General features: G+C 40.5%; 1 protein-coding gene across 2 annotated transcripts; it reads left to right on the top strand.

The window, feature by feature from the left end:
- The first annotated feature begins 711 nt into the window (after positions 1 to 711).
- On the top strand, positions 712 to 17065 carry LOC131236345 (casein kinase 1-like protein 10). 2 transcript variants are annotated; one of them, XM_058233466.1, is made up of 14 exons: positions 712 to 1531; positions 1646 to 1686; positions 3000 to 3069; positions 3152 to 3300; positions 3422 to 3517; positions 10330 to 10400; positions 11656 to 11717; positions 11854 to 11917; positions 12046 to 12130; positions 14050 to 14176; positions 14420 to 14493; positions 15799 to 15850; positions 16073 to 16209; positions 16394 to 17065. In XM_058233466.1, the coding sequence occupies exons 1-14, from the start codon at positions 1456 to 1458 to the stop codon at positions 16673 to 16675; spliced, it is 1386 nt and encodes a 461-aa protein (XP_058089449.1). In that variant the 5' UTR covers positions 712 to 1455; the 3' UTR covers positions 16676 to 17065. The 2 variants fall into 2 exon arrangements, with proteins under 2 accessions (XP_058089449.1, XP_058089448.1); XM_058233465.1 differs by having other exon boundaries at positions 714 to 1531; positions 15796 to 15850.
- The last annotated feature ends 10584 nt before the right edge of the window (positions 17066 to 27649 follow it).

Raw genomic sequence — 27649 nt, 5'->3', positions numbered from 1 at the left:
AGGGAGTCCACTATTTTACTTTTTCTGTATCAATTGGATGGCCAGGATTTATTGACCAGTGTACTTCTGTAGATACGACCTATCCACAACGTGGATCGCGATGCCTGGATAGCTGTACATCAGTGCCCCATGTGAGGTGAATGAGTCACCACCATATTCAAAACGGTGGTAAACGAGGACAGTAGCCGTCATCTTGCGGGTGGAGAAGGAGAGTACGGACGGTTTCTATCCATACTCGACGGACGCAGAATACCCCAATAAGTAAATAGTTAATTTTGCCTCTGTCGCGACTCATAATCGCGAGTGCGTTGCGGCTCACTGGGGGCCACATGCTTAATTATCTGATGATCAGAACCGTCTATTCTGTGGAATCTGTAACTGTGCCAAAAGAAATTAAACATAATGGGTGATTGTGAGTTGTGACTTTCACGACTTTCACTATCTTTAGATAAATCTATAACAACAAAAGAAGATTTTCAATGGTTAAAATTCAATTCGAAAGATCGAAGGCTAGGATCCTTTATTGAAGCCTCGATAAAGGATAACGCATTATATCTTTATTACCTAGAAAAGGAACGGTTTAAATCAATGCCCCACTCGGCATGCTGTCCCTGTTGGTGGCGACATATGCTGTTCATTAGTCGCGAGAGAGGTAAAACCAACTCATAAATAAAATAATTAAAAAAAAAAAAAAAAAAAACACTCTCCCCGGCTTTCTCCTCATCATTCCTCTCTCTCCTCCTTTTCTTCCTTTCCCCTCTCTCTCTCTCACCCCGAAATATTCTCTCTTTAAAAACCCTTGAATTCTTCCGCCATTTCGAGAGACGAGAATTTTCTCTCTTCCGTCTTCATATCTGAAGACAGAGAGAGAGAGATATCGAATTTCTTCAAAGATAAATTCTTTGAATTTGATTCTTATTTTTACGCTAAAAATCGCATTTTCTTCTTTTATATGGTAGGCTCTTGATCAAAGATTGCATTTCGCGATCCCGCATTTGATTTTCATAGCTGGAGCCGGCTTTCTTTCGGAGAATTAGGGTTTTGATACGATCGGTAATATAGATTTAGGGTTTCGATTTGGAGGTTATGTGAGGTTTGATGGTTGATGGATATTTCTAGGGCTTGAAGGTTTTGTTTTGCGGGGAAAGAGATGTGAGGGAATTCTTGGTGGATTGTTGAAGGAATGATATTTGATCTCCTTGGGGGAAATTTCTGGTTGTGATTGGATTGTTTGGCGGATTATTGAAGAAAACAGCGGTTTTGTGGGGTTGTTGATTGATTGGGATGATCGGATTTGATGAATCTGAGGTACTGCGGTGGTGTTTGATCTGCCGTAAAAGAAATTTGGGGTTTCTTTTAGGTAAGAGTTGGTGATGAATCGGTGACACGCATTGGGTTTCGAGGAAAAAAATTAGGGATTCTCCTCTTTGTGATTTGATTGGACTGGGTTCGATCATGGATCACGTCATCGGAGGAAAGTTTAAGCTTGGAAGGAAGATAGGGAGTGGATCTTTTGGCGAGCTTTATCTGGGTATGTTGTCATAATTATGATTTCTTCATGTATTTTTCCTGGGCACTTTTTTTTTTTTGATGTTTTTTCTCTTGGGTAGCCATTCTTATATTTCTGTGCTTTGATTCGATTCAGGTGTTAATATACAAAGTGGAGAGGAAGTTGCCATTAAGCTGGTTTGTATTAAAACGTTCTCTTATGATGAAATTCACAATGCACGTTTGAAGAGTTTGAAAATCTGAATTTTCGTGAATCAAGTTTATTGAAAGTTTAAAAGCTTGATGGTTAGGAGAATTGGTTTGTCATTATTGTTAAACTAATTATTTGTTCTTTTATGTTATGATAATGTTGGTAAGTCGTCAATTTTGCATTCGTTATATGTTTTTTTTCCTATTATGATCGTGAAGTTAAGCATCACCTTTGTGGATAAATATCTACCCATTCTGTATTTCGAACCCCTTCTCTCTTGCATTCTGTATTTCGAACCTCTTCTCTCTCAAAAAAGTAAAAAAATAAAAAATAAAAAATTCTGTATTTCGAACCTCTTCTCTCCCAAAAAAGTAAAAAAATAAAAAATCTGTATCTTGACATGTAGTTTTGTTGCCACAAAATCAGTTAACGGCCTGTGTGGTGTCTGTTCATCTAATTTTGTATTTCACACTATCGATCTATGCATTACACATGATCCTTTCTATCCCACTCTAGTGACTCAGGTTCTTACATAATTGCACCACCATCATCTCCACAATAGTTGTTTTGTCCAGCTCCACCTATTCAGCATAGCATATTTGGCTCGAAACTCCACATGTAGTAGATGCTGTCGTTAAAAAATGACACCATCCCATTATTGAACAATCAAATGTTCATTTGACTGAGTCTTCATCCATCAATTCGCCAGGGCACATAATGTGTTTTCTGGCTTAGCAGTTATCTTGCCTTGGGTGTATTGCGACCTAGAAATATTCTGTGCTTTTTGTTTCAGCTTTTGCAAGATCTCTCATCAGCGTCATTTGCATCATCATGTAAGCCTTATACCATCTAATTGGGTTCAGCTAGCTTGCAAGATCTCTTTTGCACTATTAAATTTGCAAAAGGGTTTCCCTCCCATGTTCCAGTTTAGATAGGATTTTCATGCTTTTGTAAAAATTCCAAGTGGCCTTTTGGTTTGAATAAGTTCCCATCATACTACTAAAATATCTTGATTCACGAATGAAACAGTGAATGTCTCCTTTTGTTTTGTAAAGAAAGCATTCAATTTACATGCACACTTGTGTTTATTATCATTATCTTTCTTTCTTTCTTTTTTATTATTTATTTATTTGGCCTACTCTGGTGGCTGTGCTTCTTTCTCTGTTTTTCCCTGAAGTACATGCCTTGTGTGTGTGTGTGTGTGTGTGTGTGTGTAATTGAATACAGGTCTGGTCTGGCATTTTTACAGGAATCCTTTTTAAATCTTCTTCTGAAATACTTGTTCGGTTATAATTCACAGGAACCTGTGAAGACCAAGCATCCTCAGCTTCACTACGAATCGAAATTGTACATGCTTCTCCAAGGAGGGAGTAAGTTTTACCTGCAAACATAATTGATTTGTTTGATGAGCTGATCTTTGCGTTTATTCTGATTTATACATTTCAAATGAAGCTGGAATTCCCCATCTAAAATGGTTTGGAGTGGAGGGTGAGTACAACGTCATGGTCATTGACCTTCTTGGGCCAAGCTTGGAAGACTTGTTCAACTACTGCAATCGGAAGTTCACATTGAAAACAGTGCTGATGCTTGCAGATCAGTTAGTGAGTAAAACAATCTCTTTTATTTCTGACAAAGATGAGAATTGCAAATGATATTCCTGTTAGGCTGTTACAGAAGTAATAGAACCACATTGATACTTATATTATTATCATCTTTTGATAGATTAATCGAGTTGAATATATGCACTCAAGGGGTTTTCTTCACCGCGATATAAAGCCAGACAACTTTCTCATGGGTTTAGGGCGTAGAGCCAATCAGGTACATGGTATCCATGTAATAATCATCCTCTTCTAGCTGTCTTAGTTGTGCATATACAATAGATGTCTGCATCATGATTTCTGAAGAATGGGAAACTTTTGATTTCTTTGCTTAACTTATATAGCCTTCTAGGGTTTTCTTTTTTCATGAGCTGTATGCACCTTTTCTCCCAATTGTTGGAGATAATGTGCGTGAAAATAATAATGGTTAGATTTTGCAGAGTAGTCTACATGGGGATTGGCTTCCATGGGACCTTATTTTCCGTGGATTTTTCTAAAGAGAGTAGGAGCCAGTTATGTGCTTTGGGCAGGAAATTGTAAGAAGTCCACTTGTTGATCAAAGAGTTATGGGAATTCATATCTTTCCATAATCATATTAATGCTTTCGTTATTGTATGGTCCAGGGTGTTTGTAATATCTCCTTTTAGCTGTTGGAATTTGGACATTGTAGGATCTATTAATATCTTTTAATAAAACTACGGTGGGATGGGATAGTAATCCAAATATTGTGCATAGTTAGATGAAATGTAGAATTATAATTATTTTGAATGGATAGATTAACTTGCATTGGGTGGATTATTGAGATTATACTTATCTTTGGCCTTGAGAATGGTAGCACTATTAATATCTTTTAATAAAACTACGGTGGGATGGGATAGTAATCCAAATATTGTGCATGGTTAGATGAAATGTAGAATTATAATTATTTCTAATGGATAGATTAACTTGCATTGGGTGGATTATTGAGATTATACTTTTCTTTGGCCTGGAGAATGGTAGCACTGGGCATGTTGGGTTTTATGTTAAAGGCATTCAATGGTTGATCATTTCATAAATGTAGCACCTCTCAAACTGGCGTAAGACAAGTAGTGCAGATATTTTAGCCTCAAGATGCCACAACACATAAATCTAGCACCTTTTGGAATATTCTATTTTTTACATTTCTTTTTATCTGTTCATTTTTAATGATTATTTTTATTAAATATTTTAGGCATGTTTCATACACCTCTGTCAGTCTTTTAGGCTTATGCCTTGCCTCACGGGGTCCACTGTCCACTTCCCTTCACTCGGCTTTTGCATTTTTGCCGTTACTTAAACACTGATACTATTGCTATTAGAAAAATTGTTTTCGTTTTGAATAATGCTACAACCTATGGAGTTCCAGTGCATTGAACTGCATATCAACGACCATAACTCATTATTCTTTAGGAAAAGCTAGCAGGTGTCATTGTCTTTTAAGCTATTCAGTCCGCTTACTAAACATTTTTTTTTGGAAGGATAATAAGTCTATTTTATTGAAAGGTTGCTTGACAAATATCCATGCAACAAATAATACAAAAGTGATTACATCCTAAATGATAACCCAAAATCATGGCCCAAATATGGATGAAACATCAAAGACATTGACATGCTTGACCCTAGATACCCATTTTATGAGGTCCCTCTTAGATTACCATGCTACTTCTTCCCACGGACCTTGCTAGTCAAGGATACATCCCCTATTGTGTTCCCCCCAAATATTCTAAGGCACTATAAGCATGACCAGTCGCTAACTTATCCTTAGAAAGTAAAATACTGTGCCACATTCATTGCAATTCGACTACTGATTGTGGCATCACCCAATCGACACCAAAGGTCTTTAGGATAGTGATCCACACTTGTCGTGCAAAGGAGCAATGGATGAATAGATGATCTATCGTTTATGCATCACTCATGCATGGAAGACAAATATTGGGGAGAATCATAGACCTTTTTTGAAGATTGTCTATTATTAGGATGCGTTTTTGCCCAAGGTATGCCAAATCAGTTATGCCTATACATACGGCAACGGCCTAGGTCGTTATGCGATATGGATTTGAATTGGCGTGGGGTGGAAAAACAGACACGTAACGGCCTTTATGGGGTGTAATGGGCATTACCCCTATAACGTTCACTTCAACAAAAAGGAAAAAGAAAAAAAAGAGAGAGGCTTTCTTTTCTTTCCTTCTTCTTCTATCTTCTTTAAGGAAAAAAGAAAAGAGAAAAATGCATACCTAATTGGAGATGCTTCTTCTTTCTTTTTCCTCTTCTTCTTCTCCTTTGCCAACAACTCCTCTCTCTCTCTCTCTCTCTCTCTCTCTCTCTCTCTCTCTCCATTTCAAAATATGCATTGTGGCTTAATATCACCCAAGCTTCTTCATTTTTTTTTTTTAAAATGAAAAGGTCCAACCGGTTGGACCATAAGTTGTGGTCCAACACTGAATAAGTTTGAACCTTTAATATTTGTAAGAAATCTACTCCATCCAATAGGTTTGCCCCATCACGAAGATCACCTCTTGCATAATTCAGGCATATCCACTTATTAAGTGGACCACACTTGTATTTTTGTTATTTATCAATGGATAGAAATTTTTGTGTATGGTATGGCCCACCTAATGAGTAGACATGAATTATTTTTGCACCAAGTGGCCCTCATTTTGGGGCCAATCTATTTGAAAGGTTGGATTTCATTTGCACTTAATTAGTTGGAAGTTATTTGTTAGGTGGACTGTGTCTTGTGGTCTAATCGATTTGACTTGATATCTTCTCTTTTTTTCCTTATGTGATACTCCAGTGGAGCATGACACTTGATACGCTTGCACTAAAATTAACCAATTAACTTATGGGACCTATTGTTGCATCGTCACAATCCTAAAATCAAAATGTTTGAACAATTTTAACCATTGATTTGCAGACACTTGTTTTTTGAAATAGGGCCATTGGATATTTCCCATTCTTCACCGTCCAATAAATGTCCACTGATTTGGGTTCAATTACATTAGTGGGATGTGTGCCAATAGATCGCATGAATTTGAGGCCAATTTGGCACATCAAGTGGTCCCCCAAATCAACCCCAAAACGGCCACATTATTCATTTGAGTTCAATTTCAATTTTTCCTTAAAATTCATTTGGGGAAATAATGTCAAATAGTTAGGGATATGCATTAGTGGGATGGGTATCATAGCCTGCATGAATTTGGGACCGATTTGGCGGCATTTGAGTGGCCCACCAAACTGGCGACACTATTTTACTTGGGAAGAGTGATGGCCTGATGCCCAATGCTTAGGGATATGCATTAGTGGGATAAATGCCATACATCACATGAATTTCGGGAGTATTTGGGGGCATTTGAATGGCACCTACCGATTTGGCGGCATTTGAGTGGCCCACCAAATTGGCGACACTATTTTACTTGGGAAGACTGATGCCCAATGCTTAGGGATATGCATTAGTGGGATGAATGCCATACATTACATAAATTTCGGGAGCATTTGGCGGCATTTGAATGGCACCCTAAATTGGCGACATTATTTATCCAAATTTAATATCAATTTTTTTCTTTAAATTGCGTTGAGCTAATGATGTCAGATGCTTAGGGATGTGTATTAATAGGATGAATGCTATAGCTTGCATGAATCGTGGTCCAATTTGAAACCAATCTAAGCCTGTTGAGTTAATAAAATCATTAGACAGGGCAAAACAACACTCTCACTAAAGAGTGGACTGTTACGCCATCATAAACATGGTCAAAACAAAAGGTTGAAATCCTCTAAATATTTGGGATTTTCCCCACATTTTTGTAGAATTTTTTTAAGCCAAAAAAGGTTTTTTTTTTCTTTTCTTTTCTTTTTCTTTTTACCATTACAGTGGACATATCAACTGTTACGCGACCATTTCGATTGTTACAGCTGATACGCATGTCGATTTCAGTCAGCACCAATACGCCCACAGAAACTGATGTGGCACACCTTGCTTCCGCCTGACCAACGAAACAAAAGATGCCACCTTAGGGGGAGCGCCATATGACCAAAGGCATGGAAAAAAAATCATGTCTTCTTTTTTTCGATGAATCCCAAAGCATCATGTAGAAAGATTTAACCATGAATTTTTGAAGGGTGAAGCGTTCCATACCAAGGAATCCTTTGGAGCTTAACATAGTCCACCGCCTCCTTGTCAGATAAGTCTCTACAGCATGAAGGGCACCACACCTGCCCCAACCGGTGGAGGAGAAACAACTGGCCACTAACATATTCTTCATAAGAGCTAGTTTTGCCAAATATGGAAATTCTACCTCCAAAGATCTATCCCCACACCACGAGTCCTACCAAAAACAGATTTCGTTCCCATCTCCAAGAGAAAAATATCAAACTAGGTTTAACCAAAGCTACTGAATCATGGCCTTCCAAATCCCCAAAGCTCGATAATGTGAAGATTTCTTAACCTCCCATCCCCCGCTTGAACGCCATACTTGGATGCAAATCTCCACAGCCATAATGCGAAGATTTCTCTCCACAACTTACCCTCTTCGGACCTAAATCTCCACTGCCACTTTCCCAATAGTGCCACATTTATTGATTCCAACACTAATGCCTGCACCTCCATCGGATAATGGGTTTTCATACTTCTTTCCACTTGAGCAAATGGAATTCATGCTTTTCTTCAGCTCCTTGCCATAAGAAATCCTGACTCAACTTTTTTAGTCTATCCATAACTCACTTCAGACATTTATATAAAGACATGAAATAGAGAGGAATATTATAGAAGGCTGCATTGATAGCAGTGATGCGTCCCACAATCAACAGATGTCCACTCTTCTACCTTGATAACTTCCTCTTGAACCTTTCAATCACCTTGTTCCACAAATGCCTGCTTACTCAACGTAGTAGGAGATAATGGAGAAAGAGATGTGCATTTTGGCGCATCAGCTAGCTGATGAATAGGCATTTTGATCTGTACATCTACAACAAGCCAGACAGTCTGGTCTCCGAACTCTAGGAGAGTGTTTTTGGACAAGAAATCGAGGAATTTGCTCCCCTTGTGGATTTCTTACTAGTTGATCCCAATAGAAGGGAGAGGGATGTGCAGTGTTGGAATCTAAAAAGAAACGGAAATTTTTGTCAATCGTTTTATCTATGTGAGCTGGGGATTTGGGCAGAAAGATGGCAGATCCTACGGCATGCATTTGGAACACTTTGGGTTTTCCAAAGGTTGTATTGTTCAGTTGGATTTTGGGAAGGGATGAAACCCTAACAATCATTCATTTGAGAAGCAGAAATGTTATCATTCCTGATGTTTATATCCTTTGTCTGCATAATGAGGAGAATGTGAATGTTCTTTTCTCACATTGTAGATTCACTTCAAAGATCTAGTGGAGATTTCTTAGTCTCTTTGAGACAGATTGTGTGATGCGAGGGTGTATTCATAGCATCCTCCAAGCTTTACTGGGGGGTTCACATGGGCAAAGGAAGAGTTTATGACATCTATTACTTCTAGCTGGTTTATGGTCGCGACGATGGCGCCTAAAATCTTCAAGGGAATTGGGTTCTGCATTGGTGATGGGGTAAGAATTAGATTCTTGGATGATGTTTGGGTTGGGGAAATTCCGCTTCGGTTAAGAGTTTCCTATATTGTAAGGTGATGCCTCGTAGTGGAAATCTTGCTGGCCTGGTCTTTTTCTGATGGGCTGTGGCTTCCCCCTTGTAGGCGCAATCTGCTAGTTTCCAAAGTGGATGAAATGGCTCGGCTCTTTGTCTGGCTGGTCTGTGCCCCTCTCTGAGGGTAAATGATTTGCTGACTTGGATAAGAGACCGATCAGGAGGCTTCTCTGTTCGCTCATTGTTAGGTGCAATATCTCACTCTGAATTTGATCTTAGTAAATGCCACACAGGTTATGTTTGGCGTCATGGATCTCCTCCCAAGGTGGCTGCATTTGCGTGGCTGGCTGGCTGGCTGTCCAGAATAGGGAATATCAACAATCTGTGCGAGAGGGCGATGGTGTTGTCGAACATTTCTCTTATGCACGAAAGACGCAGAATCAGTGGAGCATGTCTTTGTCCACTGTCCTTTCACAAAGGGGTGTATAGGGCAGCATCCTTTCTATCTTCTAGGTCTCATAGGTCATGCCTAAGTCTATGGAGGGGCCTTTCCTTGTGGGGCATGAGGGAGGGCCCCGGTCTAAAGGGAGGTCGAACTGGTGGCTCGCTCTGCTTGCAGGTCTCTGATCGCTATTTTAGAAATCGCAGCGCTTCCTTAGTCGAAAATGTTAGGAAGGTTCTGCTGAAGGAGTGGGAGCCCTGAGTTTTCAGGTGCTGGTTGGTCCAGCTTTTTTTTTTCTTTCTTTCTTTTTCTTGTCGTTTCTGGCCTTTTTGCCTTCTTAATAAAGTTTATCACTTCAAAAATAAAAATAAAAATGGTTGATTTGGAAAGAGAGAAAAGGGAGAACATTCTTAACGAAGCTGAAATTTTCCAATGTCTCTTTCAAAGGGTTTGGAACAGGGTTATCAATTGGGCCAAGGGTCTTAAGGTCTTTCATGGTTGTGGCAGGAGTCTGTTGATGTATCTTGGAGGCTGGATTCAGCCTTGTTCTAACTGGATGCTGCCACATCATCTCATCCTCATGTTTTGTTTTTGTGGGCCTCTCTCTCTCTCTCTTATAAATTTACCATTTCCATTAAAAAGCTCAGTCTTTTACCATCGAATGGTTTTAAAACTAGGTCAAACTTGCTTGCATTGGACAGTTCTGCTGTTCTAAAGTCAAACTTGAACATTTGAGGTAGATTTGACATACATTGTCTAATATTTATAACTTACCGAAGGACAAGACCATTAGATGCACGGCATTTCAATAAGACTATTCATCATATTCCCAAAAAAAAAGAGACCATTGCAGATAGACATTTGAGGGATTTCTGATTTGAAATGTCAATATCTGAGAGATTTTCCTTCATGTTTTTTTTTTTTTTTTTTTTTCTTTGACCTTATATTTTATGTTGCCAATGTGCTCTTTACTGCAGGTATATATCATTGATTATGGCCTTGGAAAAAAATATAGGGATCTTCAAACTCATAAGCATATACCATACAGGTACGTATAGTGACCTGGTAAATACAAGAGCACTTCTCCTGTGTTGCTATTCCACTTCCCTGCATATTTTGTCTATTTGAGTCTGCGTTGTAAATGCAGCCTATTTAATGTGCAAGAGCCTGTTGTAGTCTAATGTTAACCTACCATGCAAGTACATTTCTCAAGTGCTCTTGCTCATGCAGAGCGGTATCACATCCTTCAGCAATGCAGAAACCGAAAAGCACCTGTCCCACTGGTCTTTTAACCCCAGGTCACTCATATCCCCCTTGAGCTCCAATCGCATCTGTTGAAAACCAGTCACGGCTCCCACTTCCCCAGGTAGAAAGAATAATCCCCCTATTCATGCTTTGAATCTTCGTCTCCTATTTTGGTACAATTTGGGCTTTCTGGCTTCTGCAAACATTCCTCACCTGCTCTCTTTTCAGTGGTCTTCCCAGCTCTCCTCCCTCCCCCCCAAAATCCAATCCCTAGGGCTTGTCCCCTTCTTTTTTCCTGCATACTCTCTCCCACCTTTCCATGTCATGTTGTCTTTGTTATCCCCTAACAGTTTCAAGATTCTTTAATTCCATACCCACGCCTGATGCCTCATGATGACATCAGTGTAAAAATATCTGCTGAGCCTTGCTAAACTAGAAGACAGGGCTCTAAGAATTCATTCTTATGCCAAAGCTTTGCAAATGGCAGGAAAAAGGTTCGCTATTTGTTGATAAGCGGATAAAATCTATAGAGCATTGGGCCTCTCTTCGTATGAGTTGAAAGGGATCTGGTTGCTCCAAGCTACTCATTGGTTTTCCCTGTAATTAATGCTTGATCTGGCCATTTGTTTGTTTCTTGACAAGCGGAGAAATCTATTCAGCATTGGGCCTCTCATTGTATGTGTTGGTCAAAGGTTCCTCCAAGCTATTCATTTGTTTGCCGAGTGATTGATGCTTGATTCTGCTCTGGGCATTTGTTTGTTTCTTTAGTTTCATTGTACACTACTGTAGATGCATTGGTTCAGAATTTTCACATGAGAGTTTTACAATTACCACTTCTGACAGAGAACCCATAGGTTGTTGGTTTTCTGGATTATGTCTTATATTGCATACTAAAATTTAATATTAATATCACACAGTGCCTTTTTATTGATTACGGCTTGGGATGGTATTAGTCTTTTACCAAGCTTGCCTTCTTGCAGCTTTACGTTCTGGTCTTGATTGAAAGCTTCTGCTTTTTTGAGTTTTTGCTGCAAAGACTTACCGACTCTTTCTTTCAGGGAAAACAAGAATCTCACTGGAACAGCTCGATATGCAAGTGTCAATACTCACCTAGGAGTAGGTGAGTGAAATGCAGTGCTGGTTTTACCTTGCTAGCTACTGATTGGAAAGTGGTCTCTGTCTTTCCTGCTGAAACAGATTATGGCTTCTTTTGCTCCTTTGTCATCTCTGATTGACGTTCGTATCTTTCCTTGCAGAACAAAGCAGAAGAGATGATCTGGAGTCTCTTGGTTACGTGCTTATGTATTTCTTAAGAGGAAGGTCAAATTGATAACCATCTTTACTTTTCATGTTCATGTGTCAGCCTTCCCATTTATGTTGGATCTGTCAGTTTGTAGAGTTTTATTTCTCTCCTCTCTAACTCAATCTTTATGATTACTGTGTATCAGCCTTCCCTGGCAGGGTTTGAAGGCTGGCACTAAAAAGCAGAAGTATGATAAAATCAGTGAAAAGAAGATGCTAACTCCCGTTGAGGTATTGTCACTTTCTGGATAAATTGCCTCCCCTTCTGTTTTTTAGCCAAAGCAGTGGCATTGTAAAAACTGGATAGCCTTTAAAAAAAATTGTAACTGTGATCAAATTTGTACGGTTTAAGATCCGACCACCAGCACATTTTCTGATTCTTGATATATATAGCCGAATGCTCAGCTGCACACCAGTTCGCAAGGAACTTGTGCGAACTTTTTGAGAACTCATCATACGTGATGTGAGTCCAAAATATGAAAGGTCCACGTGATGTAGCACCCCATGAAACCCCCAGGGCCCAACTTTTACTTTGATCCAAAACTTTGGTGGGCCAAGTGTGCCCTTGCATCTCACAGGCAACGCCATTCGAGCGCGGTGTGAAAATGTCCCTGCATTAATCACCCCCGGTGAGAAATCTCGAAAATGAGACCTCCTGCTCTGATTCCAATTTGATGCAGGACAATCAACCACTTACTCTAAAAGCTCGAACTGTTACAGCATGGTGGATCAATCCCTTTATCTTATAGCCCAGGCCCCACATCTTATGGGTTAGGACCTTGGCTGAACCCTCCTCGTGGGTCCCAAATCACATGGGTACCGCCTCACACGAGCCGCCTACCCCAAGTGTGCCCCTGCATTCCATAGGCAACCCCACTCGAGCCTGGTGTGAAAATGCCCCTGCATTAGATAAAGGGATTGATTCGCCATGCTCTATCAGTTCGAGCTTTTAGAGCAAGTGGTTAATTGTCTTGCATCAGAGGCCTGCTCTCCTGCTCACCTTTTCAAGTGAGCAACACACATATGCTGGGCACAAAATCCTGTCGGTCCACGTGATGCGACACCCTATGAACCCCCCCAAGCCCAAATTTCAGCCAGATCCAAAACTCTAGTGGGCCATAACAAAGAGAGAAGCAAATTAAGGAACGAAACACTTTTTTATTTGCCATGGCCCACCAAAGTTTTGGATCAAGCTAAAATTTGGTCTAGGGGGGTTTCAAGGGGTGCTGCATCACAAGGACCGTTCAGATTTTGTGCCAAGACACGTGTGTGCAGGTGGGCATTACACACACACACACCTGCTCATGGGCGTCTAATCTGAACGGTCCATGTGATGCGGCATCCCATGAAACCCTCAGGGACCAATTTTCACCCTGATCTAAAACTCTGGTGGGCCATAGCAAGAGAGATGCAAATTAAGGGAGGAAACTGTTTTCTTTTTTCATGGCTTACCAAAGTTTTGGATCAAAGTAAAAGTTGGGCCTTGGGGGTTTCATGGGGTGCTACATCACGTGGACTGTTCAGATTTTGGACTCACATCACATATGATGAGTTTGCATGAGTTCCATGCGAACTGGTGTGCAGCTATATATATATATATATATATATATAAAACGAGAGAGAGAGAGAGAGAGAGAGAGAGAGAGAGAGAGAGAGAGAGAGAGTCACCACAAATTACAGTCCACCCAATGGATAACTTCCAACCTGTTTAGTGCTTGTGACATCCAATCCTCCTAATAGGTTTGCCCCACGATGAGGATCAACTAGTGCAAAAATCAGCCTTATACAATCTTTGAAAAAAAAAAAATCAACCTTATACAATCATCAAGTGAGTTGGACCATAGAAAACAGTTTATAGCCATTGATAAATAGCAAAACACAAGTATGGTCCACTTGGTCAGTGGATGAGGATGATTTTTGCATGAAGTGTTCATGGTTGGACCAATTGATTGAATAGGTTGGATATCCCATGTACTTGGTAAGTTAGAAATTATCCGCTGGGTGGACCATAACCAGTGGTTCAACCGGTTGGACTTGAGGCCTCTCACACACAGCTATATATATATATATATATATATGTATGTATAGGCATTTTGGTAGTTTTTCTGGGTATCAGATTAAAGTTATTAAATGGCAATATTGTTTAACAGGTGCTCTGCAAATCTTATCCATCAGAATTTATATCGTACTTCCACTATTGCCGATCCTTGCGGTTTGATGACAAGCCGGATTATTCATATTTGAAGAGGCTTTTCCGTGATCTCTTTATTCGAGAAGGTAAGTGCCCAAGCTATTATCCTTTCTTCTGTTCTCTTCTTTTTTCCTCCTTTGGCATTTTTGGTCAGTTATTGAACTGCTACTCAAGGCTGTGATTATTATGACTTAAGCCCATCATATGCTGCTTGTTATCGATTGAAATTATGTGGTTGATAGAATTCATCTTGGGAAGGGTGTCTCAATTTTTTGCTCTGAAGCTGAAATAAAATTTCCCAGATGCATCTTGACGCCATAAAAATGCAGGTTATTCATTCGACTATGTATTCGATTGGACCATATTGAAGTACCCCCAGATCAGCGGCAATTCTAGAGCACGTGTAAGATTTTTAACTGCATAAAAGAGTCGCTTCATTTTTTTAAGTTTACTGTGTGAGATTTGTTTCCATCGGTTAGACATTAGTTGACAGCTATCTGTGAAAAAACGTTGGTTTCTTTTTATGAACAAAAGGTGATTAATGATACATATTAAATATCATTATGCATGTGTGAGCGCTAGCATGTCAAATTCTCCGCGGTCCTTGGTGTTCAACCCAAACTGTGTTTATGTTTCAATGTAATATATCTTATGTGATTTTGTTTGCATTTTGCTTTAGTTATTCTTGCATGTAGTATGGGTATTTTACTATATAACTTAGAGAAAGGTATTGGTGAGCCCCCATGAGACCTGCCTTTCATTTTTTATGGAGCGCCAAACCCAGGTGACAATCCTTCACTTGGCTGGTGGAGAGGAAGAAGGTGTTATCTATTGATAACCTGCAAAAGCGTGGTTTGATCATCCATAATATGTGCTGTGTGTGGGGCAAGCGAAACAAATGGATGCTGTCTTTTGCCTAGAATGGAATCTTTTGCTTGAGCATATAGCTTGAACAAATGGAAGTTTGCTTTGCTGAATATATGCTGTGTTGGGAGGAACAGCACAACATGGATCACTTCTATTGCTCCTCTGTGGGAGGTGGGCCCAATTTTTCCACATTGTTGGAGTGGCCTGACTACTGCTAGGGTGGATAATCGACCTTACTGTGGTCAGGTGGGCCCCTCCAATCATGTGGAATGTGTCAAGAGAGAAATGGGAGAACTTTTCAAAGCATAGCATCCTCTGTCAACACCATATAAAGTAAAATAGCTGCTTTTTTGGTGATGCTGAAATCCAATGGAGCTCCGAGGGTGGAGTTCTTCCTAAATTGGCGATCTGCATCAGGCACCGATGTGGCGCTCCCTAGACTTTGCTTGGGCTCCAGTTTTGAGGGTTTCCACATGTCATTATGATTTCAGTTTTGTTGTAGCTTGTGGCTTTGGCTGCTGTTATTTTTATGGCCCATAGAATGACAAGAGGATCCTCGCTGTGTCAGCTCTCTGGCTGGTTTCTTCCTTGGTTCTCTTGTTTTTGCCTTGTTGGCTGATAAATTGGTGGTTATGTTTATTGTGAAAAGAAAAACAAACAGATGGATTTTCTTTCCATTGTTGCTGCGTCCATGTCCAACATGTGCCTGACAGATGTTTTTTTATGCCTTTCTTTTCTTTTTTGGGAAGTGGACTGTCCATGTTACACATGTAATATGTTTTTGATATGACATTTTTGGCAGTAGACATGCATGCTCATTTCTTCTCTCTCTTTTCAGCAGTCGAGTGGAAGAACAGGTGCACCTGCTGGTCCATCTGCGGAAAGAACCTCAGGTTGATTATCCAGTGGTGTTGGGGTTTTTTTTGTTTTTTATTTTTTAATCCTCGTATTGGCTGGATGATCTCTCCTCTTTTATTCTCCTTAATAAAAATTTTGAGTTGCCTTCAAAAATATTCTCCCTCTGCAAAATTCGTTGCTTGGAACTTAAGCAGGCATTGTTTTCTTTCCAATGGGTTCTTCAGTGCTTGACACGTTGATTTACTTGCATTGTATAGTGGGACAAGAGATCCGTGATAGATTCTCGGGTGCTGTCGAAGCATTCACTAGAAGAAACAATACAGGTTCCGGTCATCATGGTGATCACTCCAGGAACAAGGCTTTGGAAGATGCAGCCGCATCTTCCAAGGATGCGGTAAGAGAGGTTCCAATGCTAATGAGTTCCAAATGGACATTAGACTTTTGAGTAATAATGGATGCTTTTCCAAACAAATTTCAAACCATGTTGGTTTTTTTTTTTTTCTTTTGTGAAATTCACAATTGTATGTGAATTTTGCTACTCCTTGCTATTGTTGTTACATGTTGCATGCCTTTTTCAGGGCGCTGATTCAGGCCGTGGTTCCTCTCGGAATGGAAGCGCGTCGAAAAGAGCCATTGCCTCGAGCAGCCGGCCAAGCTCCTCTGGCGAGCCCAATGAGCATATCAGCCGTACAAGCCGTCTGATTTCAGGCAGCGGCCGCCCATCCACTGCCCAAAGGATCCAACCTGGGTTAGAGTCCAAGTCCTCCCATACCCGTACTGCATCTGCAAAAGTAGCCCGCGACGACCACCCCCTTAGAAGCTTTGAGCTCCTCTCGCTCGGCACAGATAAGAAGAAGTGAGGGGAGAGAGAGAGAGAGAGAGAGAGAGAGAGAGAGAGAGAGGACTCAGTAAGAGCTAGCTGTCCGGTTGCTGTTGATGGCCTTGTGGTGGGCCATATTTGTATATGATGCACAAATCCTATTCTCTGGTATTGTTCTCTTCACGGCTGAAGTTCCTAGTATTATACTCCTGACAGGAGGAAGGTGTCAGGTGTTTTATGAGCATTTCCAGTCTCCTTTTCTTCGGTGGCCTTCTGGCCATTATAAGGTGCTTCTGCCTATATGACTCATTCAAGGAAGAAAAAGGATTAGGAGAAAAAAGAAACGGAGGAAAAAAAAAATCACTTGGGTGAGTTCTTAAAATGTATGGGACCTTTCCTATTAATAAAATACACGTTCCAACTATTCTCATGTTTTGGAGTATGTCTATTAATAGATCTAAATGATCCAAGGAAGCTGGGCGGGAATCCCTATGCACATCCGGAATGGGATTTTGCGACAAAGACCGGTAGGTGATGTTCTGCATGTAGCATCTGGGCCGTTGCAAGATTCTTCTCTGATTAAATGTGAATTCCATGTGGCCATAACCCAACCGTTGAATTCACTGATCGGCTTAGGTTAGCCCCCCTGGATCTACGGTTTATATAGACATAAAAGCGAGGAAATTTGGGGCCCAGACCAGAAAAGAAAGTAGGAGAGTTAGGGAATTGATGGAGAGGAGGGCATGTATTTTTGAAGTAAAAGGACTGGGTGTGGGAGGCAACCTAAGGATGAATATAGTCAATATTGTCAAATGATAAATTGCTCTATAGTAGATTTTCTTCAGTGGGACGTGGTTTAAGCATCGTTTGATTGGTTCCAGGTAGTAGGCAATTATATTCCAATCAAAGATCCTGACCGTTGATCCCTTGCCTCTGTTTTTTTGGCTTTATTAAGTGGTCATATGGTACCAATGTTTCAAATCCAGACTGGCGTCGACCCATTTTTGTGTGCATTCATCCATGTGACCTGAGCGGTTCCAATCGAAGGAGAACCAAAGGCCCCGGTTCTGGCCTAGACAGCTTCAACTGTCTCGTCCGGTTTTCAAATCAGTGTTTGCTCCCCACCAATTGAAGTTTCCAACGTCTTCCTTTTTTGTTATAACTTAGGAGAATTTTGGTGCACGAGCTAATCCCAAGTTGAGGACAATCATATTAACCGTTTGGATATGTCCCATATATAGAAAGCGCAAAGTAAGAGTCAGACCAGTTCATTCTATCTCGGGTCGAGTCTCAACATAGCCTGAGTTACTGTTGAATCTGCCTGACTCGAAACAGATTGGGTTCAACCAACTCCGAGTGCTGACTCGGCCTAGTCTTAAAACCATGTCTCTAGCTGAGCATTATACGGTATAGCTACTTTGCTAGTTCGGGTCAATTACCATTGTTTGGGTCAAGGTTTTAAGGTTTGACAGTTGAAGCATTGTATTTATGACTACATCTCACTCCAAGGGCTGACGTATGGCTCTCTTTAGTTCCTTCATCTGTGAACTGTGATAGATCAATGAAAGACGTTTTAAGCGACGGAACAATATCGACAAAAATCAACAGTTCATTATTGACGTGTTTTAGTTCGCATTTTAAAAATTCGAACATAGGGCTGCAATACAGCCTTACAGCCTTACATTCTATCAAATTCCTTCGTTTTCTTATTTATTTATTTTATCAAATTCCTTCCAAGCTTAATACGTGGAAAGAAAAAATCTTTAATGAAAACTTATGCCTCAAAAAGCTCTCAACATATCGTAAATGGTAAACATGCGTCAGAATCTAGAAGTCTCTTTACATATCCTATCTTAGAAACCATACCATCTAGCTCATTTTCCAAGAGTCACGTGCTAGACAATTTATGGCCATCTAATAGTCCATTTTGCACAGGTGGCCCACCCAATAGATGGAGTTGTCATAATTTATGGCTGATAAACATTCACTAATCACCATGGGAATCACATCTTGCGTCGAATCTCACCCACGAATCACTTGAAGATGAGGCTATGTAGATACCATTCCTCTTCCCGCCAATAGAAAAGCATTCCAACGTCCCACGTAGCATATCTAAAGATATTTAGATCCGGTTCACCAAATCATATATAACATTATGGCTCTGGTAACCTACCAAAAGAGTTGCATGGCATTTGAATTTGGAAGAGTACAACGCTCTTTGAAAGCAGTTTGGGAATGTATGTGTCAAATCAAATTAGACCGTCCAAGTCGCATGACCCAATAGAAGAGTTTTTTCCCACTGTACGACCAACTTATGGGCCACACACCTTAATAAGCCTACTTATTCTTACCTTCCAAGAATACTCCCCTGCTGTACGGAACTTTTCACAAGTTGAAAATGCCCCTGCTTTATCAATTTCACTTCATTCTCTCCCTTACACCCAAATATACGTCCGAACTCATCTCCATCATCCATATTCCTTCTTTTAACCCATTTTCTTCACTAAATCTCCTTAGAATCTCCATTCTACTATCACATTACATCTTCCATGTTCCATTCTACTCATGGCTACCTGCATTCTTTTTCTGAGAGGACGTGGATGCATTGATAAATATGAAATCTTGAAGGTTTGGAAGATGAAGAGAGAGGTGTTTGGAAAGTGAAGAGCATTTGAAAGATGAGAAAATGGTTGTGTAAATAAGAAGAGAAGTGTTTGGAAGATGAAGAGTGAGATGTTTGGAAGATGAGAAGATAGTAGAGAGTTTTAGAAAAAGAGAGAGTTTTAGGAAGGGAGATGAAGAAAGGGTTTAGGAAAGAGGAAGATGAGGGTTTGGGCGTGTGGGGTACCTTAAATACAGGTGTTCTCAAGTATAAGTGGGACCCACGATGGGACCCACCAAAAAAACAAAAAAAATGCTCGGCAACACTAGCGCACCCCGGGCGGAAATGCCGCCTGGACCTCTAGCGGCCGGCGACACAAGCGCCGAATCTGAATTGACAGCGAAGTGAAAGGAATTAACCGCGAAATGCATGGAATTGACCGTGAAGTAAAGGGAATTGACGGCGAAATACATGGAATTGATCGTGAAGTGAAAGGAATTTGCCGAAATTCACCGCGAAATGCATGAAATTGACCACGAAGTGAAGGAATTGACCATGAAATGCATGAAATTGATCGTGAAGTGAAGGGAATTCACCGCGAAATGCATGGAATTGATCGTGAAGTGAAGGGAATTAATCGCGAAATGCATGAAATTGACCGTGAAGTGAAGGGAACTCGCCGGAATTCACCGCGAAATGCATGGAATTGACCGCGAAGTGAAGGAAATTCACCGCGAAATGCATGAAATTGACCATGAAGTGAAAGGAATTCACCACAAAATGCATGGAATTGACCAAGAAGTGAAGGGAATTCGCCGGAATTCACCACGAAATGCATGGAATTGACCGCGAAGTGAAGGAAATTCATCGTGAAACGCATGGAATTGACCGTGAAGTGAAGGGAATTGACCACGAAATGCATGGAATTGACCGTGAAGTGAACGGAATTCGCCGGAATTCACTGCGAAATGCATGGAATTGACCGTGAAGTGAAGGGAATTCGTCGAAATTCACCACGAAATGCATGTAATTGACCGCGAAATCATGGAATTGACCGTGAAGTGAAGGGAATTCGTCGAAATTCACCACGAAATGCATGGAATTGACCGCGAAGTGAAGGGAATTGACCGCAAAATGAATGGAATTGACCGTGCAGTGAAGGGAATTTACAGCGAAATGAATGGAATTGACCGTGAAGTGAAGGGAATTCACCGCGAGATGCATGAAATTGACTGTGAAGTGAAGGGAATTGACCGCGAAATGCCTGGAATTGACCGCGAAAAGTATGGAATTTACTGTTAAGTGAAGGGAATTGACCGCGAAATGCATGGAATTGAACGTGAAGTGAAGGAAATTCACCGCGAAATGCAAGGAATTGACCGTGAAGTGAATGGAATTGACCGCAAAATGCATGGAATTGACCGTGAAGTGAAGGGAATTGACTGCGAAATGCATGGAATTGACCATGAAGTGAAGGGAATTCCCCATAATTCACCGCGAAATGCATGAAATTGGCCGCGAATTGAAGGAAATTGACCGCTAAATGCATAGAATTGACGTGAAGCGAAGAGAATTCACCGCGAAATGCATGGAATTGACCGTGAAGTGAAGGGAATTCACCGCGAAATGCATGGAATTGACTGTGAAGTGAATGGAATTCACTGCGAAATGCATGGAATTGACCGTGAAGCAAAGGGTATTGACCGCAAAATGCGTGGAATTGACAGTGAAGTGAAGGAAATTGACAGCAAAATGAATGGAATTGACCGTGAAGTGAAGGGAATTCACCGAAATTCACCGCAAAATGCATGGAATTGACCGTGAAGTGAAGGGAATTGACCGCGAAATGCATGAAATTGACCGTGAAGTGAAGGGAATTCACCGGAATTCACCGCGAAATGCATGGAATTGACTGTGAAGTGAAGGGAATTGACCGCGAAATGAATGAAATTGACCGTGAAGTGAAGAGAATTCACCGCGAAATGCATGGAATTGACCGTGAAGTGAAGGGAATTGACCGTGAAGTGAAGGGAATTCGCCAGAATTGACTGTGAAATGCATGGAATTAACCGCAAAGTGAAGGGAATTGACCGCAGAATAAATGAAATTGACCGTGAAGTGAATGGAATTGACCGCGAAATGCATGGAATTGACCGCGAAGTGAGTGAAATTGACCGCGAAGTGAATGAAATTCACTGCGAACTGATTGAAAATGACCGCGAATTGATTGAAATTGATCACGAAGTGAATAAAATTCACCGCGAACTTATTGAAATTGACCGCGAAATGAATGAAATTGACCACGAAGTGAATAAAATGGATTTTTGACCATCGACCTGATGGAATCTTGGAAAATAACTAGGTTGGTTGGCTAAAGTAACTTCTCCTACCCCAAAATCATATATGGTACGTCAAGTAACTCAATCTGATTTAGGAGATATGCTTGTTAAATGAATAAAGAAAGAAATGAATAAAAAGAGAGAATTTTTATTTTTTATTTTTTATATACCAATATATACATATTTATATAAATATGTATTAGAAAAAAATGCAGGGGAAAAAGTTCTTCTTATGTAAAAAAAATAAAAATAAAAATTATTCCACAGCCTGCCGCGGCACTACCGCCGATACGGCAGTACTGCCATGGTACACCATGGAATAATTTCTTTTTTTGTTAGTGCAATCCCCCACTGCTTTTGTGGGTCCCATCATGATGTATATGTTATATCCAAACCATCCATTTATTTGGTGAGCTCATATTAAGGCTTGAGATGAAAAATAAGACAGATCTAACTATCAAGTGAACCACACTGTAAAAGGCAATGGGGGATTGAACGTCTACCATTGAAACCCTTTTAGGGGTCACAAAAGTTTTGGATCAATATGAAATTTGTTTTTCCTCTTCATCCAGGTCTTTGTGACCTTATGAATAGATTGGAAGGAAAATAAATGTTATGGTGGGCCCTACGAGATTTTTAACGGTGAAAATTAATTTTCCCGCTGCTATTTGTGGTGTGGTCTAGTTGATGTTTGGATATGATTCTTTATATATATATATATATATGTATATATATATATATATATAATGCTCTGAAATCATCTTGAAATATGGATGAACGTTGTGGATATAATAAATACATAACTGTGGGGCCAGGTAACTTTGATCTCTTTTGAACCGTTCGTACAACTCGGAGTTCTAGGAGTCAGCGCTCGTACACCAAGGGCTTAGTTTGGTACAGTAAGTTTAGAGGGGCGTGATAAGGTTGTTGGCTTAAAGGTGAGGCATCCAGTAAGGAAAAGCTCCCCAATAGAAATGCATAATTTTGTTGGGATTTTTAGAGAAAAATTTCATCCACATGTTATTGATTTTATCAAACAATGCCTCCACATTTTTAAGTTATAGTAGAGTGCCTTATTATTATTATTATTATTATTATCATTAAAATGCTCTCTCTTTTTTCTTTTCTTTTTTTATTATTCTTTAAAAGGTGTTAAAGTCCATGCATTATGGCCCAGGTGGGGTATGTGTACAACATCCAACCCATCCAGTTAGTACATCCACATTCATGATCATACAAACAAAAAAATGAGGGCAATTTAACTGTTAGGTCAAGGACACCATAGGTAATAATATAGACAATCCAAAACCCCTTAAATCTATGGGTGGCCTAGTTAATGATTGGATCAGGTGTACATCATTGTGGGACAAACTTGCTAGATGGGTTGTACCTCTTTAACACACCACGTCTGTAATAGCCCGACCAGTACAATATGATATTGTCTGCTCTAGGCATGCACACGTGCCCGCATGGTTTTGTTCTCAGGTTTCTCCCCTAAAAGGCCTCATATGGGGAAAGGATACTGGTAGCTCGCCTAGGCCCGTCCAATCCCGCCCACATTAGCACCTACCCCGTCAGATATTGTCCAACCCATCTGCCATCAAAGTGCACAGTGGTGGTTTTGTTTGTGTCCAAGCACAAGGCCTCATACTATAAAGGTGTGAACTCCACATATAACCACCGCAACTTCGGACAACGCTTCCAATGTGGGACAACGTTCCGCCCAACTGTGTACACAGTAGCCTGCCAACCATTGGTAGCTCGCCCAAGCCCTTTTATGCTCCGCCCACATCATCGTTAGCCCACGTGCGCCCGCCCACATGTGCAACAGCGACGGAGCGTCACATTATCTCCCACCGAGGGCAGAGCCGTCCTCGGCTCTGATACCATTTGTAACAGCCCGACCAACATAGTATGATCTTTTCCGCTATGGGCACGCACACGCGCTCGCACAGTTTTGTTCTTGGGGTTCTCCCCTAAAAGGCCTCATTTAGGGAAAGGATACTGATAGGTCGCCCAGGCCCATCCAGCCCTGCCACATCAGCACCTATCCTGTCAGATATTGTCCAACCCAATTGCCATTAGAATGCACAATGGTGGTTTTGTTTGTGTCCAAGCACAAGGCCTCATATTATGAAGGTGTGAACTCCACATATAACCACCACAACTTTAGACAACGCTTCCAATGTGAGACAACATTCTGCCCTATTGTGTACACAGTAGCCTGCCAAACACTGGTAGCTCACCCAGGCCCTTTTAGGCCCCGCCCACATCAGCGTCCACCCACATGCGCCCTCCCACATGTGCAACAGTGACGGGGCGTCACACTTGTTGTAAGACCTAAGGCCCCAAAATCTGGTTCGTACACTCGATAGACGTTGACTGTAGGTCCATTGGCCCCGAGAATATTTTGACTTGATCATAATGTTGTTCTGTTATCGAGCCGCAAGCTGCATTTCAACCCGATGTCCGAATTTTAATATACAGACTTAAAATTAAACAATCTGAGAAATGATAACTTTGTCCTTATTTTATCTAGAGGTGAGCCATCATCAAGTTTTCAAAATTTGTTAGGTCTAAGAGCCTAACCGTTGTGACCGTAGTCGAGTTACGAAATTACTGGTGAAAACGGCATGTCAATATGACACCCGGATTGTAAGTTATGAATAGATATGCACCTGTACATTTTGATAAAATAACTCAAATGACCTCGATTTTTTTAAAATCCTTGAAATGCTTTATTTCAAATCACGTAAATAACATTTTGTTATTGTTACCATAAGCTTAAACTTCTCAAAACCTTTCTTTTTAGACAAAAGCCAATTTTAAAACTATTTTCAAGTCGATAAACATAAAAACCCTCTTTCAATAACCCATTTCCAACACTCTCTTCCTTATGTCATGTGAAGCCTAAGGTGAGTGTAGAGACAAAAAGAAAAAGAAAAAAGAGTAGCTTAAGTTTGAAGTTGAGAAGAAGAAGAAGAAGAAAAAGAAGTAGAAGCCGAGTTTGAAATCCAATCATTTGATTGTTACAGGTGAGTACATAGATTAGGAGCACGCATATATGTGCGTTAGATTACTTGAAAGCCCTATAAAAGAATAGATTTTCTAGTCCATGGTTGTTGTGAGAGAGAGAGAGAGAGAGAGAGAGAGAGCTTTGAATTGCCCACTAATGGCTATGATGCTGGATTTTCTGATTTAGTTGGTTATGCTATTGATGTAAGATTGGATGATAGAGATGAACTTGAGAAAAGGGCCATGGGAGAAGCTATGCAAGATCAACCCATCATTGCCCCACCTCCACCATCAATTAAACCATCCGTGCAGCCCACACCAAAGGAATTCGTATGCTTTAGTTTTGTTTAAAGTCATAAGTATTTTCATCAGTTTCCATCTTTGTCCCTTACAAAGTCTACTCGCTACCTGTTTGACAAAACGTTTGAAAGAGTTATCCTTCCTCCTTTTGGTATAGATAACTCATAAAAAAAAGCATGCTTGTGGCATGAAGTCTTATAGCGGAATGAATCCCGGGTTGGATTTAGATTGGCTAAGTCATGTGCATATCATATGCATGGTTCATAGTTGTTGTATCATTGTATGATTGAGAGTAAATGATTCATATCATGGTATGGTGATCATAGTGGGTTGTGTCGCGATACACGATGTGTCTATGATTAGTATGTGAACCGTCTAGATACAGGATGCATTACATGAGACCCCTATGAGAAACTTAAATTCATGAGGAGACCACATGAGGAAGGTCATCTTATGCTTTCTTTGAAAAACATGATATATTGTGATTGTGTGTGGACTTATGCATATAGTGATTGTAAATGCGATAAAACATACTTTGTTATGACTTGAGCATACGGTGATTGTAAATGCAATAAAACATACTTTGTTATGACTTGAGTTGGACACCACACCGGAAATGTGTAATTCAATAGGACATGATTAGAGGGTCCCTGGGTGAAAGTCCCTAAACCCTGATTGGTACCATTGGGAGCAACCAATGCCTACACCGGGTGGAAAAACAGAGTGCTGGAATGTCGAAATACCAAAGTAAGCGGTGACTCCCACCGACGCTTGTCGATTGGTTGAGAGGTTTGACCTGACCTGCTTATGGGCAAGCAAAGATAGGTTGTGTATGACGAGCTCGTAAATTGTCTGCTATCATTTTGCCAGGTGACTTATGACTTCTCGCTGTTAGGGAGATGGTGAGGTTCAACACAAGTGGGTTAGACTAGTTTGGCCCGTGAATTATGTAGTCTCACTTCTGTAGTTGACCACGGTGAAAAATCTTGTGCAAGTGGGTAGTAATCATATGCGAGTCCCACCTCTGTTTCAGACCTTGGTGATCCAATTGAGAAATGTGGAAAGTTGTGGAAACGTTGAAAGAGTATGTATGTTACAAGTGGGTAGAAGTCCCACCTCTATAACGGAAAATTGATATAAAAAAATGATTTGGAACATGAAAAGTGACATAATGCATTGTATCTTTATTTTATTGTTATTGGCCCAGTAGGCATGTGCATTATATGAGCATGACATGAAACATATATTTTCACAGCACACATGCACTCACTGGGCTTAGTAGCTCAAGGTTTCCTTTCTATTTTTTTACAGGTGAGAGTTGAGAGCTGCAGGAGTAGAGGTTATAGACTCCGGTTGTCCTTTTTATTTTGTACATATCAGTATATATATATTTTTTGTAGTACCCTATATATGTACATTAGGTATAGTAAATATGACATGATTTATATTTTGGTTTTTCCTTGATGTGCTCAATTGTACACAGTAACACATGTTGAATATGATGAGATTTTGAGAAATAATATGTGTTTGTCGTCTTCATTTTCAGAAATCCTCCTTGTGGAGCCCCGCTTATGGGACTTAGTATGCGATAGTTGAAAGCTCCAAAATCGGAGTTCTACGAAGGCTGTCAACCAAAATTTGGTATATAGTAATCACGGATTACCGACATTAGATTTAGGGACGTGACAACGTTCGCCTGCGAGGAGTGGTTTAGGTGCGGCCCTTGATGTGGGCCCACCTTGATGTATTTATTCCATATCCAGGCTATTCATTTGTTTTGCTAGATCATTTTGCTACGTGAGGCTAAGTCCAAATCCCAGGTGGACCATACCATAGAAATCGTGGTGATTGATTATTAATAAAGGTGTACACGAGTTGAACCGAGTCAAGCTTGCCACAGCTTGACTCGACTCGGCCACTAGCTGACCCCAACTCGAACTCGACTCGACTCGGTCCTTGAGCCTAGCTGGCCAGCTTGGCTCAATAGCTCGGGCCAGTTCGAGCAGAGTTCGAGCCAAGATCAAGCTAAGTTTGCCTGTGCATCATTTTCACAAACACATGGATTGTACCTTCAAATTCTCATTGTATGTAAAACAACAGCAACGATTTTATTGGTATTTCATCAAACACCTTGCAGGCAACATCAAAATGAAGAAAAAATGGTATTTGTTTCATATACCTACCTTCCTTGCCACCGGCCGACACTTTATTGAGTCATTTCATCAAACACTTGGTGAGCAACATCAATATCAAAGTAACCGAGTCACCAAATTGGTTCGATTCGAGTTAGGTTTGATCCAAGTCAAGTCGAGCTCGGGCAAGCTCAAACTCGGTTTGAAATTTTTTTGAGCTAAAAAAATCAGCTTGACTTGGCTCAAACTCAGTTTCAAACCAAATCGACTCGAGCTTTTTCGAGTCGAGTCAAGTCAAACTAACTCGGTTCGTGTACAACCCTAATTATTAATGGGCTACAAAAGTTATTGATCAAGCTGTTTTTTTTTTCTTTTGCCCTTCAGCCAAGTTCACGCGGCCTTATCATTGGTTGGATGTCAAATAAACGTTATACAAACATTATGGTGAGTCGTAGTAAATTTTTAATGCTAACGTGTTCAATCATCACTATTTTCTGTAGTATGGTCTGCCTAAGATTTGGATCTTTGTTTTTGGGCTCATGCCCTAAAATGATCTGGCAAAACGGATGGACGACATGGATATAGAATAAATACATTATAGTACTGTTTTGGGTGAGGTTGGGGCC

The sequence above is a fragment of the Magnolia sinica genome, unplaced genomic scaffold (assembly GCF_029962835.1).
Source record: "Magnolia sinica isolate HGM2019 unplaced genomic scaffold, MsV1 ctg403, whole genome shotgun sequence".
NCBI classification, from domain to species: domain Eukaryota; kingdom Viridiplantae; phylum Streptophyta; class Magnoliopsida; order Magnoliales; family Magnoliaceae; genus Magnolia; species Magnolia sinica.
This window is presented reverse-complemented; position numbering and strand designations above follow the sequence as displayed.